At 40.9% G+C, this 19,080-nt stretch overlaps 1 protein-coding gene across 1 annotated transcript in view; it reads left to right on the top strand.

The window, feature by feature from the left end:
• LOC124152258 (G-protein coupled receptor dmsr-1-like) overlaps positions 1–13,524 on the top strand; it is a 30,148-nt gene extending 16,624 nt beyond the window's left edge. Inside the window, exon 2 of the mRNA XM_046525128.2 lies at positions 11,206–13,524. Within this exon, the coding sequence (XP_046381084.1) occupies positions 11,260–12,405 (1,146 nt within the window). The 5' untranslated portion in view covers positions 11,206–11,259 and the 3' untranslated portion in view covers positions 12,406–13,524. The remainder of the gene's footprint in view (positions 1–11,205) is intronic.
• Positions 13,525–19,080: the final 5,556 nt, after the last annotated feature.

The following is a 19,080-nucleotide window of genomic DNA, read 5'->3' as shown; positions in this document are numbered from 1 at the left end:
CTTTTACCATTATCGGTGCCATCTGTGGTTTCGGGCCTTCATGAATGTTACTGTCGGTCACGTGTATTTGACTTTACCCTCATTTATCATACTCATTGTGTAAGAAGATATAGTTTATGTAAAGTAAACATTTATCGCTGCCCGTGACAAGTTAAGCTATCAATCTGTCTCCTTCAAAACTTACATTCATCTGCAGAATAACATTCTGACCGTTTGTCAATAAAACGCCACCGTTTTTCCATTAGTGGTCCCGTAGGGCTTCCATATTTTCACGGGTAATTGTCTTCAGCTGTAGTTTACATTACATGATGAAGTACCATAATATTGGTTTATGTTATGGGCTGTTTTTTTATTTTCCATTTTTTACGATATGGACATGTTAGTCCCCTGAGTTTTGAGGCATCTCGTGCTTTAAAACATGATACTAAGTGGGTTACATAGTATTAAATGAATTGATAATATTTTACTGGATATCAAATGTATGCCAGTATAAACATTAGTTTAAATATTGATAATATGCCAACATTTGAGTTTACATTTACTTAATCATGGAGAATGGATTAATCTGTGGCTGATATATCATTCCACCCAAGGGAAGGCCGCTTGCTTGGTTGTGCGGATAGAGCGTCTGCCAGGAGGGCGAAAAGTCAATGGTTTGATCCCCGGACCGCGTGGTACCAAAAGACGTTAATATATGAATCTTGTTGTTACCGTGCCTGCCGTTCGGCATTAAGGGGATAAAACAGGGACTGGTAAAACCGGTCGACTCAACATATTGTGTTTGAGTGGCATTCATGTTACACTGCGGCATGGTATCACAGTCCGGACAAGTACAAACAGCCACACACGTGTATTCACGTTGTTATGTAAATGAAAACCCCATTTCACCTGAGCTCACCACACTGTAGTAAAATATGTTTCTTTAATGAACGTTTTCCCTGCATGTTTCTTGAAACATTTTGCATACACATAAAATATTTGGTTGTTTAACTTTTTGTCATCAATTTTGCCCCATTGTGAGTTAATAAGACTGTAACAAGCTGATAGCCCATACGGGGGCGGTCGGATAGCCTAGTGGTTAAAGCGTTCGCTCGTCACGCCGAAGACCCGGGTTCGATTCCGACATGGCTACAATGTGTGAAGCCCATTTCTGGTGTCTCCCGCCGTGATATTGCTGGAATATTGCTAAAGGCGGCGTTAAGCCATACTCACTCACTCACTGATAGCCCATACTCGTGGCCATGAGTGAGTGAGTTGGATTTAACGCCGCTTTGAACAGTATTTCAGTTATATCACGGCATGTCATAAAGCCTGTAAGAAACGCAGGCTAATGACGAGTTCTGGTCAGGTGAGCTAACAGAACAGAAATATGAAACAAGGCAAACCAATATCATTTTAAATAAGTTTCACTTGCTCAGTTAACAAATTTTTAAAAAATGGTAAAGAAACATGTGTTTAATAAGTCCCATTCCATATTCTACCAATAAACGTATATTTTGAAATTCATATGAAATTTAATCTTTGTCTTTAAACCCTTAAATATATAATATCTCGTCTAGTTACCATTCACCCTAGGAACTATCTCAAATTATATTACTTACATATTACCTTTCGAATTGCGTCAGACATAACTGCACCGATGTCCTTGCCCCTTTAAGAAAGTACCACAGCGTATTGTAATAAGGTAATAAGGTTCTTGCTACAAAGACTATGGATGACCACTATGCACTGTACAGCATATATCACCGCTAGCTAAACACCGATGAAGCATGGGATGAAGTTACACACGCCCAATGCACATAATGACCCTTACGGGCCACCATACTAATCTAGTCCATGCGTCTGTAACCCAGATCAATGGGTAATTCTGCCTTAGCGAGGAGCTGACACACTTCTCAGTAAATGATGTTAACAATGTGATTCTCATGTTTTCACGATGGAAACCCTAGCCTTTCACAACCATTATTTAGGTTTTATCAGTGACAGAATATCGTAGCTTGGATTTTTTTATGAAATCTGAGTTGTCACTGTTATTATTTAGTATTTTTAATTCATTCGTTCATAATTGAAACCTTGTTACAAATGTACGCTAATCAACGAAACCTCTTTAACTCGAAGTGAAGTATCGAGATGAGGGTATAGTTCCAAAAAGGAGGGGCGATGGGATAGCCAAGTGGTTAAAGCGTTCGCTCGTCACGCCGAAGACCCGGGTTCGGTTCCAAACATGGGTGAAATGTGTGTATCACGTTTATAGTGTCCCCACATAGATTTTGCTGGAATATTTCTAAACGCGGCAGAAAACATACTCACTCAAATAAGGAAACCGCATCCGTGGTATATTGGCTAGCGTGAGTGAGTGAGTGAGTTTGGTTTTACTCCATTTTTAGCAATATTCCAGCAATATCACGGCGGGGGACACCAGAAATGGGCTTCACACATTATACCCATGTCGGGATTCGAACCCGGGTCTTCGGCGTGACGAGCGAGCGCTTTAACCACTAGGCTACCCGACTGCCCCTATATTGTCTAGAGCGTCTACCCGGAGAGTGGAAGTTCCGTGGCTCGATCCCCGGCTGCGTCCCACCAAAAGAGGATCAAGATGGTACTTGTTGTTACTCTGCCTAGCGCTCGGCATTAAGGTGATGAAAGAAGAATAAATATAAAGTGTTAGAGTGGGGAATCCATATTAAACAGCATGATGGTACCTCGGTGCATGTAGGTCGCTATATAAATGGAATAATCTTGAATGCGACGTTAATCCCCATTTCACCTCACCGTGTCGTGTATATAGATGTAGATCTCGGCACCGCAATGTTACATCTACACTGAGATCGAGTTCAGTTTAACTGTACAAAAATGCATTTTTTTCTCGTTTTCCAAACACAAAAAAACACATGGTGAAATGGAAATGAAATATGATACAAAGTGATGTCTCAGTTGGTTGGCATGAAACTAAAAGAATCGTGCAATCACGATACGTTTCTGGTTACGTTTGATGTCTGACCCGCCGTCACAATGACAACCAAGTAATTCTTGAAGAAGACACCACTTTAACATTATTTCCATACAATGTACCTGGATATATAATAATAAAAAAAATTCGCATTTGTCATGTTCATGCTTGACTTCAACACAACCAGATCCTTCAATACATTGTTTCCTTTAATACAGTGTTTCCCTTAATACATTGTTTCCTTTAATGCATTGTTTCCTTTCATAAGTGTTTCCTTTCATACATTGTTTCCTTTCATACAGTGTTTCCTTTCGTACATTGTATCCTTTCATACATTCTTTCTTTTAATACAATGTTTCCTTTCATGCATTGTTTTCTTTATTACATTGTTTCCATTATTACATTGTTTTCTTTCATACATTGTTTCCTTTCATACATTGTTTCCTTTAATACATTGCTTGCTTTTATACATTGTTTCCTTTCATACAGTGTTTCCTTTAATACAGTGTTTCCTTTCATGCTTTTTTTCTTTATTACATTGTTTCCTTTCATACATTGTTTCCTTTCATACAGTGTTTCCTTTCATGCAATTTTCCATACATTGTTTCCTTTCATACATTGCTTCAATACAGTGTTTCCCTTAATACATAGTTTCCTTTTATACATTGTTTCCTTTAATACATTGTATCCTTTCATACAGCGTTTCCTTTAATACAGTGTTTCCCTTCATGCATTGTTTTCTTTCATACATTTTTTCCTTTCATACATTGTTTCCTTTCATACAGTGTTTGCTTTCATACCTTGTTTCCTTTAACACAGTGTTTCCTTTCATACATTGTTTTCTTTATTACATTGTTTCCTTTCATACATTGTTTCCTTTGCGATAAAAGCATTTCCAAATCATAAGAAATCTCTTCTAAAATCAGAGTCCATTGTATGATTCCGACTATATCATTTGCGTGTGTTTGGAAATCACTATTAGATAGTGATTATACAAGGTGATCGCGAAAAGGTGACCCATCGGTGGCACCCGTCACAAACACATGCAACGGCAAGACAATTATGTACCTGAAAAACAAAAAACAGGAACATATGGGACAAGTCAAAACAGGGAAATGTCCTCCACATGTCTACCCGAAAAATTGAAAGCCTTACCGAGGCCTTGAATTCTGTAACTTTAATCCAACAACTTTTGCGCAAGAGTCATTAGACGCTCTTTGGAATCTTGGTAGAAAGAGCATGGTCGATTGTACCTCAAAAGTTGTGAAATATAGACACCCAAGGTCGGACCCCCGTCGAGGCTTTATCCAGGACCCACTGAGGCCAAGTTGTAGTCATTTAAACGACAGCTTTGGTCGTTATTGATTGTATACACTGTATGCAATGACAGAAAGCTCTCAATATTTTATGTTTCATTTGCCTTGCGGTCACATGATACTGGATAGCGATCTGTTCCCCAAGTTGGCAAGATAACACTGGAGGTTAATTCCTGGTTATCATACACGACGTATTTAACACATTTCTACATCATTTGCGCATCTGATGATAATCATTTCAAATCAAGCAGACTCAAGGTCTGGACACAGCAGCGCTTGTGTGCCAGGCCGTTGCAACGGGGTGTGAAACATGAGTCTGGCTTGGTGTACCAAGGGAGGTAGCAAGTCTCTATACACAGATATATATATATATTCACAGAAACTATTTGAGTAAAGTGGAACTGATACCATGGTTTCTCAAAAAAAGATTTGTTTGATTAATTTCAACCTCACAAAGAAGCCAAGTCCAATTTTGTCAAAACATCTGATTTTTAAGCATTGTACGTCACTATTCCACACGTCAAACTTTAAACACGTAATCCCTTGATCCATGGAACATTTGCCACTAAACGTGGTTACTATAGATAGAGTTGCATATCTGTCTTCAGAGGTTCGGGACAATTTGTCAAAAATGAAAGCAAATGTTATCTGTTTTGAGAAAACAATAGTGAAATTCTTTACTTTCTCATAAATGCCATATATATGGAATTTGGGGATAAGACATTTAAGCAAGAAGTAGGCATCCCAATGGCACTATGTGTGCTCACCTCCATGAAATCTGAGTTGTCAATGTTATTATTTAATATTTTAATTTATTCGTTCATAATTGAAACTTTGTTACAAATGTACGCTAATCAATGAAACATCTTTAACTCGAAGTGAAGTATTGAGATTAGACTATATAGTTCTAATAAGGAGCAAGAAGTAGGCATCCCAATGGCACTATGCGTGCTCACCTCCATGAAATCTGAGTTGTCACTGTTATTATTTAATATTTTAATTTATTCGTTCATAATTGAAACTTTGTTACAAATGTACGCTAATCAATGAAACATCTTTAACTCGAAGTGAAGTATTGAGATTAGACTATATAGTTCTAATAAGGAGCAAGAAGTAGGCATCCCAATGGCACTATGCGTGCTCACCTCCATGAAATCTGAGTTGTCACTGTTATTATTTAATATTTTAATTTATTCGTTCATAATTGAAACTTTGTTACAAATGTACGCTAATCAATGAAACATCTTTAACTCGAAGTGAAGTATTGAGATTAGACTATATAGTTCTAATAAGGAGCAAGAAGTAGGCATCCCCATGGCACTATGCGTGCTCACCTCCATGAAATCTGAGTTGTCACTGTTATTATTTAATATTTTAATTTATTCGTTCATAATTGAAACTTTGTTACAAATGTACGTTAATCAATGAAACATCTTTAACTCGAAGTGAAGTATTGAGATTAGACTATAGTTCTAATAAGGAGCAAGAAGTAGGCATCCCAATGGCACTATGCGTGCTCACCTCCATGAAATCTGAGTTGTCACTGTTATTATTTAATATTTTAATTTATTCGTTCATAATTGAAACTTTGTTACAAATGTACGTTAATGAATGAAACATCTTTAACTCGAAGTGAAGTATTGAGATTAGACTATAGTTCTAATAAGGAGCAAGAAGTAGGCATCCCAATGGCACTATGTGTGCTCACCTCCATGAAATCTGAGTTGTCACTGTTATTATTTAGTATTTTAATTTATTCGTTCATAATTGAAACTTTGTTACAAATGTACGCTAATCAACGAAACATCTTTAACTCGAAGTGAAGTATTGAGATTAGACTATATAGTTCTAATAAGGAGCAAGAAGTAGGCATCCCAATGGCACTATGCGTGCTCACCTCCATGAAATCTGAGTTGTCACTGTTATTATTTAATATTTTAATTTATTCGTTCATAATTGAAACTTTGTTACAAATGTACGTTAATCAATGAAACATCTTTAACTCGAAGTGAAGTATTGAGATTAGACTATATAGTTCTAATAAGGAGCAAGAAGTAGGCATCCCAGTGGCACTATGCGTGCTCACCTCCATGAAATCTGAGTTGTCACTGTTATTATTTAATATTTTAATTTATTCGTTCATAATTGAAACTTTGTTACAAATGTACGTTAATCAATGAAACATCTTTAACTCGAAGTGAAGTATTGAGATTAGACTATATAGTTCTAATAAGGAGCAAGAAGTAGGCATCCCAATGGCACTATGCGTGCTCACCTCCATGCTGATCTGTTTCTTTATGCACATGAAGCGGAATTTCTATTGAGGCTGGCAAAATCAAAGCATGGGAATGTATCCAGGATGTTTACCTTCTGAGATCGTTCAATAATTTTCCAATCGCCAAGTTGACTGTTGGAAGGTTGAAGTCATCCCTCTTATCACCAGTCTTGTGGATAATCTTTTGTCACTGAATCTTTATGTATAGATCTAAATATGAAACAGAGTAGACTGTTTCACTGGTCTCTTGTATGTCTAGTTCAGGTGGGTACATCAGTGGAATGGCTCACAAACTCCCATCTTCCTGAGGCAAGGGACTTAACTGACTGTAAAAGTCCAGTCTCCACCCTTGCCGAACTAGGCTGCAATTTCTGGGTTCGATCGTGGCGCCACCAGTGGCTATTGCGGGTTATGTCCCTTCTATGTCCCTCCTATGGACCAATCGGATTCCACCTCTCATATCACTTGCATTTGATTCAAACAAAATAGCGGCGCACCTTGATTAAAAACATGACCCCCATTTGACGGTACACGTGCTCTGCAAATCCTGCGGGGGCGGGGATGCGTTCCACTTTTAGCGAGTACCTGGTATCATCACTATTTTATAGTGATTCAAAAACACATGTTTATCATAGAGTTGGAATCGTACAATGGCCCCTGCTATGATTATGGAAATGATTATCAAAGAGGATAATTAAAAGTTTCAATCCGCGTTTTGGCAGTCATATCCTGAAGTTACTGCGCAAAGAGAGACTTAGATATGTTTTACAATATTCCAGCAACCAGGTGGAGTACACCAAGATTGGTTTTTACCAGCACAACCATTGGACATAAACTATTATTAATGCCAAAATGAACATAATATAATATTACTGATCCCATCTGCAAACGTCGTTAACTCTTCATACAGAATCAATTGAACGATACCAACTATATCATAAACGTGTGTTTGGGAATCAATATCAAATAGTGATTATACAAGGTGTTCGCGAAAAGTTGAGCGTATCATGACCCACACGTGGCCCCATCACAAACACACGCAAAGGCAGGTCAATTGTTTACCTGGGGAAAAAAACACTGGAACATATGGTACAAGTGACAATAGTGAATTGCATCGGACATCAGTTTTGTCACTGGTGCGTCAAATTTGGAAATATGCTCCATATGTCCACCCAAAACATTTTGGAGGCATTGAATGTTGTAACCTTGATCAAACAACGTCATAAGACGCTCTTTGAAATATTGGTAGTAAGAACATGCTCGATTGTAGAGTAATCGTCGTCGAATATTTGACAAATTGCTGATGCGAGGTAATTTATTTCACTCACTATATTTGAACAATAGGAATATCCAACTCTAAAGTTGAGTACTGTACTCCTACATTGGAATCATAAATCACGGAGAAGTCTCATAATTTACTTATTACCGCACTACTCTCATCGCAACCGGGGAGCGATTACTCGACGTCACCGTCGCGATCGATGAGCGTTGAATTTGTCTAGTAGTACACAAACCAACGCACACCATCGCGAACCGGTCTCGATCGACGAGCGGTTTGTTTCAACCTTTAGAGTACATATAAAGGTCCCTGATTTAGTCGATGGCAAGTATCCCTCAAGTTGACATAATGACTTCTCGCAACTGTCCCATGTGTTCATCGCCACTGTGGATTGTTCAGCCACGTCGTTCCTTTTACGCAGACAGTGTAGCCTCAAAAGGTCAAATAGCTCCAAGACATGCATGGTATTACATAGAGAAGGTATTGCTGAAAGTATCGACCAAGGATTAACACACTGCTGGCATCTGTAGATAGGGGCTATCAACTTTCACAGGGAGGAAAACCATCAACAATGAATGTTTTTTAGGTAACTTTTTGACATGATTGACGTGTCTATGGTCGGTTGTAGGACAGTCTGCATCAACCATGTAGCTCCCGTTTGTGTGTTTAGGTTTGGAGTCATTTTATCACGTTACATTCCACAAAAAGTGGTTGAACTTTTCTTGAGGCATTGATAAGCCATTTCAGTCGGCTCTTGCGACATTCAAGGAGAACTGGGGACATTGTGTCTCTTCCAGCACGGAATCTACCGGCTCTGTTGCTGTACGAGTTAGTGAGATTGTGTTATGTACATATGGGCAAGAGTAAGGCTAAGAGTAGTCAGATGGTGTTATGTACATATGGGCGAGGGTTAGACTACGAGTAGTCAGATGGTGTTATGTTCATATGGGCGAGGGTTAGAGGACGAGTAGTCATATGGTGTTATGTACATATGGGCGAGGGTTAGATTACGAGTAGTCAGATGGTGTTATGTACATATGGGCGAGGGTTGGACTACGAGTAGTCAGATGGTGTTATGTTCATATGGGCAAGGGTTAGATTACGAGTAGTCATATGGTGCTATGTTCATATGGACAAGAGTAAGACTACGAGTAGTCAGATGGTTTTATGTACATATGGACGAGGGTTAGATTACGAGTAGTCAGATGGTGTTATGTACATATGGACGAGGGTTAGAGGACGAGTAGTCAGATGGTGTTATGTACATATGGACGAGGGTTAGATTACGAGTAGTCAGATGGTGTTATGTACATATGGACGAGGGTTGGACTACGAGTAGTCAGATGGTGTTATGAACATATGGACGAGGGTTAGATTACGAGTAGTCAGATGGTGTTATGTACATATGGACAAGAGTAAGACTACGAGTAGTCAGATGGTGTTATGTACATATGGACGAGGGTTAGATTACGAGTAGTCAGATGGTGTTATGTACATATGGACGAGGGTTGGACTACGAGTAGTCAGATGGTGTTATGTACATACGGACGAGGGTTAGATTACGAGTAGTCAGATGGTGCTATGTTCATATGGACAAGAGTAAGACTACGAGTAGTCAGATGGTGTTATGTACATATGGGCGAGGGTTAGATTACGAGTAGTCAGATGGTGTTATGTACATATGGGCGAGGGTTGGACTACGAGTAGTCAGATGGTGTTATGTTCATATGGGCAAGGGTTAGATTACGAGTAGTCAGATGGTGTTATGTACATATGGACAAGAGTAAGACTACGAGTAGTCAGATGGTGTTATGTACATATGGACGAGGGTTAGATTACGAGTAGTCAGATGGTGTTATGTACATATGGACAAGAGTAAGACTACGAGTAGTCAGATGGTGTTATGTACATATGGACGAGGGTTAGATTACGAGTAGTCAGATGGTGTTATGTACATATGGACGAGGGTTGGACTACGAGTAGTCAGATGGTGTTATGTACATACGGACGAGGGTTAGATTACGAGTAGTCAGATGGTGCTATGTTCATATGGACAAGAGTAAGACTACGAGTAGTCAGATGGTGTTATGTACATATGGGCGAGGGTTAGATTACGAGTAGTCAGATGGTGTTATGTACATATGGGCGAGGGTTGGACTACGAGTAGTCAGATGGTGTTATGTTCATATGGGCAAGGGTTAGATTACGAGTAGTCATATGGTGCTATGTTCATATGGACAAGAGTAAGACTACGAGTAGTCAGATGGTGTTATGTTCATATGGGCAAGGGTTAGATTACGAGTAGTCATATGGTGCTATGTTCATATGGACAAGAGTAAGACTACGAGTAGTCAGATGGTGTTATGTACACATGGGCAAGAGTAAGTAATAATAATAATTTGACCTCATCTTTTATCTATATATATAAAATATTTCGCAGGATTTATTGTATATCCTGAAAATAGTGTCTTCTAAAAATACGAAAATTGTTCGGACTCGGAAAAACGAAGCAGTGACCACCAAATATTGTCACCAAATATCTTGTCACAGGACTGGTTGGCGCGGAGTGAGTGGGCTATCCATGGGTCATGGTATCTTAGTGGGCTACCACTATAAAACCGGCATAAAGTCCGGACACGTACAAGCAGTCACATACATACATGCATGCAACGTTGCTATAAAAGTGCAATAATCTTGAACGCCACGTTAAACCCAATTTCACCTCACCTCACTTTAAGCCGTGTCTTCGTGAACTATTTTGTTCCACAATCGTCATGTGTATATGATGAACAACTAATAAATACGACTTAAATGAGCTTTCTCACCTGCGAATTGTTAGATGACCTCCATGGACTGGATTTGTTTGTTTGTTGTTTAACGCCGCACTCAGCAATATTCCAGCTATATGACGGCGGTCTGTAAATAATCGAGTCTGGACCAGACAATCCAGTGATTGACATCATGAGAATGAGAATGTTATCGTATCACAGTTGCGTGGATCGATGCTCATTACATCAATCACTGGATTGTTTGCACCAGACTCGACTTTTTATAGACTACGGTGTTATAGCTGTAATACTGCATCGATCCACGCAATTGGGATACGATGACGTGCATCAACCAAGTCAGCGAGCCTGACCACCCGATTCCGTTAATCGCCTCTTACGACAGGCATAATTGCCCCAAGGACTGGAACCTTACCTAGCAACTGGATGTACCGGTCGGAGGAGGATGGGTTGGTAATAAAAAAAAGCTGATCAGAAAAAGCTGGACGGGGTCAGAATTGGGGTTACGACTGAAGAAACAAATTTGTACATGGTTGTGTATATGACTGACAACATTTGCATGTTACACAATAACGAATCATGTTTCTGTGTTTCAGATGAAATGTTGTGAACCAGCCACACCAAGGAACTGAGAAGCGACCCCACCAACGATGTCGTCCAACATTACGGACGCGGCGAAGGAGCCGTTCGGTGTGGTTAACGCCAACCTTGAGAAGTTCGCCCATTGGTATTGGCACATCCACGGCTATCTCAGTCTCATCATCTGCATCTTCGGCATCTTCACCAACATCCTCAACGTCACTGTCCTCACCCGTAAGTCGATGCGAACGGCGATCAACTGCATACTATGTGCCATAGCTATCTCAGACATTGTGACGATGTCGTCGTATATTCCATATGCTGTCCACTTCTACCTTATCTGCGACCTCGCGCCGTCCCCAGAACGCTACTCCTACGGCTGGACCACGTTCCTCGCCATCCATGGCAACGTCACGACGACAAGTCATTGCATATCTATCTGGCTGGCGGTGTTTATGGCGGTGATGCGATACGTGTACCTCCAGACCAAACGCTGCCCGAGCATCAAGGTCACGTGTGCTTTGATCTGTGTCATCCCAGCGTTTGTGGCGCTTATAATGATGCCTAACTATCTCATCACCGATGTCTATGAAGTCACCGTCCCCAGCTTAAACGCCAGCATCTACAGACTAAACGACTACGCCCTCGGTAACAATAACCCAACGACCCGAGCATTGGTTGCGTTTTGGCTATACGCCATCGTCGGTAAGCTCCTGCCGTGTACGTTAATATCAATCTTCATGGGGCTCCTTCTGAAGAAGCTTCACGAAAGTGCCAAGCGTCAGAAGCGATTGTTCAACGCTTCCGATCATGCGCAGAAGAAGAAGAAGCGCCACAAGTGTACAACGACGATGTTGCTGGTGATTATAGTGATGTACATGCTCACGGAGCTCCCACAGAGTTTTATTATACTTATGAGTGCCTCGTATCAGTACTTTTTTAGAAATGTGTATTTTCTCCTCGCGGACGTTTTAGACATGGCGGCGTTGATAAATAACGCCATCAACTTTGTATTGTATTGTACAATGAGTCAGCAGTTTAGGGACCATCTATATGACTTAAGTGGAGCTCTTCTTTGTAGAACACAACGTGCAAAAAGGAAGAGATTCGCTAACAACGTTCACTATGACACCGTCAATGCAAGCGCCAACCAATCCCATTTAGATCACTTGTGCGTTACAACGGCAACCAGTGAGAAATCGTTATCACATGGATGACGTCATAGAATAAGCGAGGTGCAACTATGAACAGAGCTCTTTAAGGGGGAACAGGTAGAAGGGGTGATTGTGAACAAATATTGCATATTACAACATTAGGAATATTTAGGTAGATTTCCGTAGCCTTTTTCGGAAACCGAAATCAGCCGAGAATATCCGAATGTGAAAATATAGCCCGACCCCTTGAAAATAATGAATGCAATTTTCATTCGTTCACACTCACTCCATCTTTGTGTTTCTCTTTAAACAGTACTGTGTCTTGAAACTGTTTTCAAACATATAGTATATATGTGACATGTGATATGTGCAGCTGTGATGTCTATGACTGACCGGTTATGTCAACAGAGACACGTGACCAGGGGATGTTCATGTGCATCTCGCTTACATGACACGTGACTGTCATGTGACAATTATCACATTAGATGAATCGTAATGACAAAACCACATTACGGTGATAGTGTGTGTATGAGTTCAAACAGAACTTCTGTGGAGGTTTTGAAAGACGCTGTTGGAAAAGTTCGATCTTCTCCGGAATGGCAAGTGACTTACATGCTTGTTGAATCGGAACTGTCTAGAAGAATCTTGTCTCCTCGGACCTGAGACGAGATTTTCCAAATGTCAAGTAACTTCCGAAATGGTTCATTCGGAACTTAAATACAGACATATGAAACAACGGATAGAGCCGAACTTTCTTCAGTGTGAGCAAGTGAAAACTTTGTACACCGGAATTAGCCAAACTTCCTCAGAATCCTAGACGATTGGTGTGTACGTGATTGCACGGTGTTGTTATAAACGATGAGTCGACTTTAGTGCTGTACAGTTTGATAATGCTCAAGTGATGTTTGTAAACGTTCGGTCTTTCTGTGTCGTGTCGAACATGTGGAACTGCAGTTAGACAAACAAATAACTTCAAATAACTAATATTTTAGCTATGAACATCAGTATGTGCCGCTCTCGTTCCTCTGCTAAACCACACACGTGTCCATCGTGTCATGTGACCAGTCACGTGTCTGTCTATCTCTCAGTGGAATTGCTGATGCGGCGTAAAGCAATATTCACCCTCTCTCTCAGTGCATGTTCTCAGTCATAAACTTAGATACTGCTATCGAATAAACTATTTTTTCCAACATATTCTTTATTGCTTAGCTTTCGATCATACAATGGCACGATCTCATTAAAATCAGATCTAAGTTCTCGCTGCCGCTAAACAAAGATCTGAGGACATCCCATTACGGGTCACGTGACAACGACCTTTCGCGAACTTTAACCGACCACTGAAATGACTAACAAGAAGTCGACATCAGCCAATTAGAAAGCAGCTTTCTCGAGCTTTACGACACTTGTTTCAACCTGGCGACTTCCATTTCAGGCTACGCTTGAAAAATATGTGACACACTTCTCGATTAAAATTTTGAAAACTGAACAAACAAACATTCCGGAATGTCTAATATATGGTTGAGATTGTATGGCAGTGCTTCCCACGTACTATGCAACGCCTCATCCGTTCAAATGTTTATCCAACGGAAGCGAGAGATATACGATAATTTTGACGGAATCAGTCATACGGGCCGAAACTGTCGTTCGGAATACCCCGTGTTAACATTTTCGAGGTTGCATGATTAGAAAGCACATTCCGACTGTCACTTTCATGATCTGGTAAGCGACGCTTTGATTGGTCGGATGAAAGGTCGTTCTGACGTGACCCGTAATGGGAGTCCTCAGATCTTTGTTAAGCGATAGCAAGAACTAAGATCTGATTTTAATGAGATTGACAATGGAAAGATCCAAAAGTAGAATCAACGAGCCCCAAGTGGTTTGAAACGTCGTTACTGAAAGGACTGTTGTCTGGTGGTAGAACATGGCTCCAGAGAGCGGAGGGTCCGGGGTTCGATCCCCGGCCGCGTCATACCAAAAGACGTTAAAAGATGGTACTTGTTGTTTCCCTGCCTGGCACTCGGCATTAATGATCTACAACAAGGATTGGTCGGCTCGGAGTCAGTATACTGTGTCTGAGAGGGGAATTCATGTTAAACTGCGGCATGGAATCTCAGAGGGTTAGAACTAATAAAAATATATGAATAAAAATGACACACGCTTACGTACAACACAGGAGTTAATTCATCTGTATCTACCCACAATTAACTGATACAATAAACCGTTTCTCTTTCGTCACAAAGACCACATAGTTAATGAGGAAATTTGGTTTAACGCCGCTTTTAACAGTATTCCAGTTAAACCACGGCGTTTCAACTTAGTGTGGGGGGAAAGCCCGAAGTGATGCAGGTCTCAGACGTTTACCACTTCGGTGAAACCCACGAGCACGGGTATGGTGCTGACAAACCTAGAAACATAATCGGGGCGAACCGGGATTCGAACCCACAATCAGAGGTTTCTGGCGTGCCCAAGGGACGTAACTCGACACAGCGAAATGCGGCGCTTTACACAATGGAGCCACCAGTGAAACAAAGACTCATTCATTTAGCATTCGAAAATAACACAGGAACCCAGCACGCGTTACCTGCATCACGGGACATCCGATCGCAGCTCCTTAAATATATGTCAGTGGCATTTTAGAAGATGTCGTATCAAAGTTACAGGGATCATCGTATCCCTATTGTGTAGATCGATGTTCATGATGTCAATCACTGGGTTGTCTGGTCAACAGACCGCCGTCCACCCGCTGGAATATTGCTGAGTGCGGCGTTAAACCACAAACAAACAAACAATGTAACTGTAACATAAATAGAGTATATCTTATTATTCACTTTACATAATTTCACAGACATTATATTCAGAATGAATAACAAATAATTTAAGAGGACAAACATCACAGTAACTGTTTACAGAAAATTTTCAATTTTAAACGTAAAAATCAACAAGATGGGAAACCGTGATCAGTGACGTAGTCCGCAAACTTGTGCACACCTGGTGTGTCAATATCAATGTATTCAAGTGCATACCACGAAACTTCTATCAATTTATGATTAAACACTTGACAGGTGAAGCAGTTCTACAAAGGATTACGCATGCCTTGCTGCACCAGAAGTCCAGAACAAGGCCGCTGCTTCCCATCAGCCAACCATCACTTCATCAACTTCGTTTGTTTGTTTGTTGTTTAACGCCGCACTGAGCAAAATTAAAGCTATATGACGGCTGTCTGTAAATAATCGAGTCTGGACCAGACAATCCAGTGATTGACATCATCAGCATCGATCCACGCAATTGGGATACGATGACATGCATCAACCAAGTCAGCGAGCCTGACCACCCGATCCCGTTAGTCGCCTCTTACGACAAGCACAATCGCATCTTACAGCAAGCATGGGTTGCTGAGGACCTATTCTCCACCCTCATTAACTAGAATCACACACTGCAACCAACCACCTTGCCACGGGCTTCATCTTTTCATGTTTCACCTTTGGTTGTTGATTTCCTTAATATATGTATCTATATGTACTATTGGCACAAAATACGGAATCTTATGATTTGAAAGTAGTTGAGGTGTACATTTACATCTGCGTTGCATCTGAACGCAACTTCTAATCACAATGAAATTTCACACCATGCATGAACAGCACGTGATACACGTGCACACAGAAGCCAAAGCGTGTGCGCCTGTAGGGGATCTCCCAATCACTACTGCCGTTGAGCGAGGCACACGCTTAAAAATGCCTCCGAGGCAGTATCTCAATGAACAGAAAGAAATGGCGAATTGTGGGTACGATAAAGGGGAACGTCAATATCCCATGAGGCCCGAATGTTTGACAAATCAAAACGTGTAACATCTCGAGTGTGGGACAAGTACCGTCAAACGGGTGGGGTTGCAATGAGACATGGGCGTGGCAGGCCCAAACTAACGACAACTAGAGAAGATCGTTGTGCAATAGATTCAAATCTGCTCCTGTTATTAATAGATAATTTCGTACACTAACAGGATGGCGAATTTCAACATCCTACGGTTAAAACCCGGTCCAATGCAGCCCGTCTAAAAGGAAGGCGCCCTGTGAAGGGTGTGACGCTAACAACGTCCTGTCCTTGTGCAATTGGACCCGTGAAGAACCGGGGTAGCATAGGTCTTCAGCAAACCATGCTTGCCGTAAAAGGCGACTAACGGGATCGGGTGGTCAGGCTGGCTGACTTGGTTGATGCATGTCATCGGTCCCAATTGCGTGGACCGATGCTCATGAAATTAATCATTGGGTTGTCTAGTCCATATTCGGTTATTTACAGACCGCTGTCATATAGCTTGAATATTGCGGAATGTGACGTTAAACAACAAACAAACAAACAAATCACGCGGAATGGCGGGCAATAGCAAGGGCAACCATACGCAAGTTAATCAACCGTATACCATCAGGGCGTCCTGCATGTATTGCCCAACATGGTGGACACACCCGATATTGATCTACACGCCCGAAATGAATTTTACAGACATTTATCGTCATTACACCGTCACTATCATTTCAACATATTATTTATATATATTCTTAGCTGTAAAACCATGTTCTGCCAAACGTTTGCTTCATCACTTGCTTGATAAAGGTACCAGCATCTGTACCGACACGTCGCATTGAAAAAAATACAGAAGTTGAAACTCCTCACGCCCAGCGTCTGCCCGGAGATACGTCTGCCGAAAAGACGTAAAAAGATGGTACTTGTTACCTGCCATGGACTTGTAATCCCATTTCTACAGAATCCTAGAAGAGACATTGTCGCGTTATCGCCCTAACAAAAACATATCCAATGCGCCACAAAGCGAAAACGGGACCTATTTTGAGCTTGAAAACTGTCGTTTTTTCACATTGTCTCCCTTTCGTTCAATATATAATAATATTCAAGGCGCGGCAATGCGACAAATGGCAAAAATGGCGCGTTGTCGCATTGTCACGCTTTGGTTTATTTTGACACATTTTGCTTGTGTTTATAAAGGCAACAATGCGACAACGCGACAATGTCCCTTCTAGGAATCCATACATTTCTGCTCAACTCACCCGTACCTCACAGCTACAACTCTGTACACTACATTACAACAAGTATCACAGTCAGAGAGTATGGAATGAGGACATGCTTACCATTTTTTCGCGAACATCTGGTGTCATCGCTGATTTTCATACGTTTTACACCGATATTTTGCCTTTTAGGCCCAATGGAATGGAATCTGTCCAATAATCGAGACTGGTTGTTCTCTGGTGTTGACGTTTTATGTCAGCGCCACTTTTAGCACTATCATAGCAGTGAAGCCAGATATTGTTGGGAACAGAACCCGTGTCCTTGGCTCGATAGGCCAACGCTTATCCACTGGACTACGCAATACCCTCACTAACCATTGAAAGATTATTCCAGAATAACGACGTTTATATTCTTTTGAGTTTGTTTGTTTGAGGTTTTTTTGGTGAAACATGACGGCGGACCAGACAAACGAGTGAGTGATAATATTTGCAGCGTCCCACGCCGACGGGGTACGATGACACCCAATCAACCGAGTCATCCAGCATGACCGCCCGATCCACTTCGTTGTATCTTACCACAAGCACAGGTTGATGGGGACCAATTATAACCCGGATCCCACGCGGTATCGTAAGTTCTATTAATGGCATAATTTCGGTAAATATTTTTATTTTATTTTATTTTTTAAATTGCCATTTTCCATATAATTTAACTTCATTTTATCGTGTATATCAAATGGATAAACTGTATATTTTTAAATAATCAATGAAAGGAAGATCAGAATTTGTGCAAAATATGTGTGTAAATATGTTTTCAAGTTTATTTGCAGATATCCGAGGCATTGGGTTGTAAGAGTTCCTTTCGCAGTCCAACACGTCTATAAAGACGATTCTCTGTTTGGACCATGGACCTCGTCTGTTGTGAATTGTACACCGCATTAAGAAATATAATCACAAAGTGAGGGGGCACGGGTGGTCCAGTCGTCTAAGGCCCCGCAATTAGCTGTGCAGAGTTGCGTTCCTTGGGCACGCCAGAAACCTATGATTGTGGGTTCGAATCATGGTTCATCCCAATTATGTTTCTAGGTTTGTCAGCACCATACCCGCGCTCTTGGGTTTCACCGAAGTGGTAAACGTCTGAAACCTGCATCACTTCGGGCTTTCCTCCCACATTAAGCTGACACGCCGTGATATAACTTGAATACTGTTAAAAGCGTCGTTAAACCCAACTCACTCACTCACTCACTCACTATCACGACTTGAGACCTTAAGCTTCACTTATTGTACCAAATTCGAAATCGAACCCGCCCCTTCCATGTGCTGAGCGAACACATCAATCACCAGACTATGGGACTGCCCCCGTGGTATAGCCTACGACTACTTAAGTCGATAACAAGCTATCAGAAACTGCCCCGTGTACACCATGATAGTGGCCTAAATGAAACAAACAAAAAATGGATATTCAATGGTGATACATGTGATAAATTTTCATTGTTGTTTTTTTAACCTTAAGTTTTGCAGTGTTTCGGTCAGTGTTTTCAGCCATGTAACGTTTCGATAACGTTTGAAGTTTTTCAGTCAAACCCAATTTTCAAGTGTATACTTTCTTTTGCCCGGCACTGTATTATGTTAGCATGGTGTTGTGTAAGCATGATTAACAAAGGACAATATTTTTTATCTTATTAATGTTTATTGTACGGGTTGCAGGTGTCTCTAGCTGAACAATGCC

Source organism: Haliotis rufescens, unplaced genomic scaffold (assembly GCF_023055435.1).
Source record: "Haliotis rufescens isolate VD_foot unplaced genomic scaffold, xgHalRufe1.0.p SCAF_13, whole genome shotgun sequence".
NCBI classification, from domain to species: Eukaryota; Metazoa; Mollusca; class Gastropoda; order Lepetellida; family Haliotidae; genus Haliotis; species Haliotis rufescens.
Note: the sequence above shows the minus strand (reverse complement) of the source record. Positions and strands in the feature narration are given on the sequence as shown.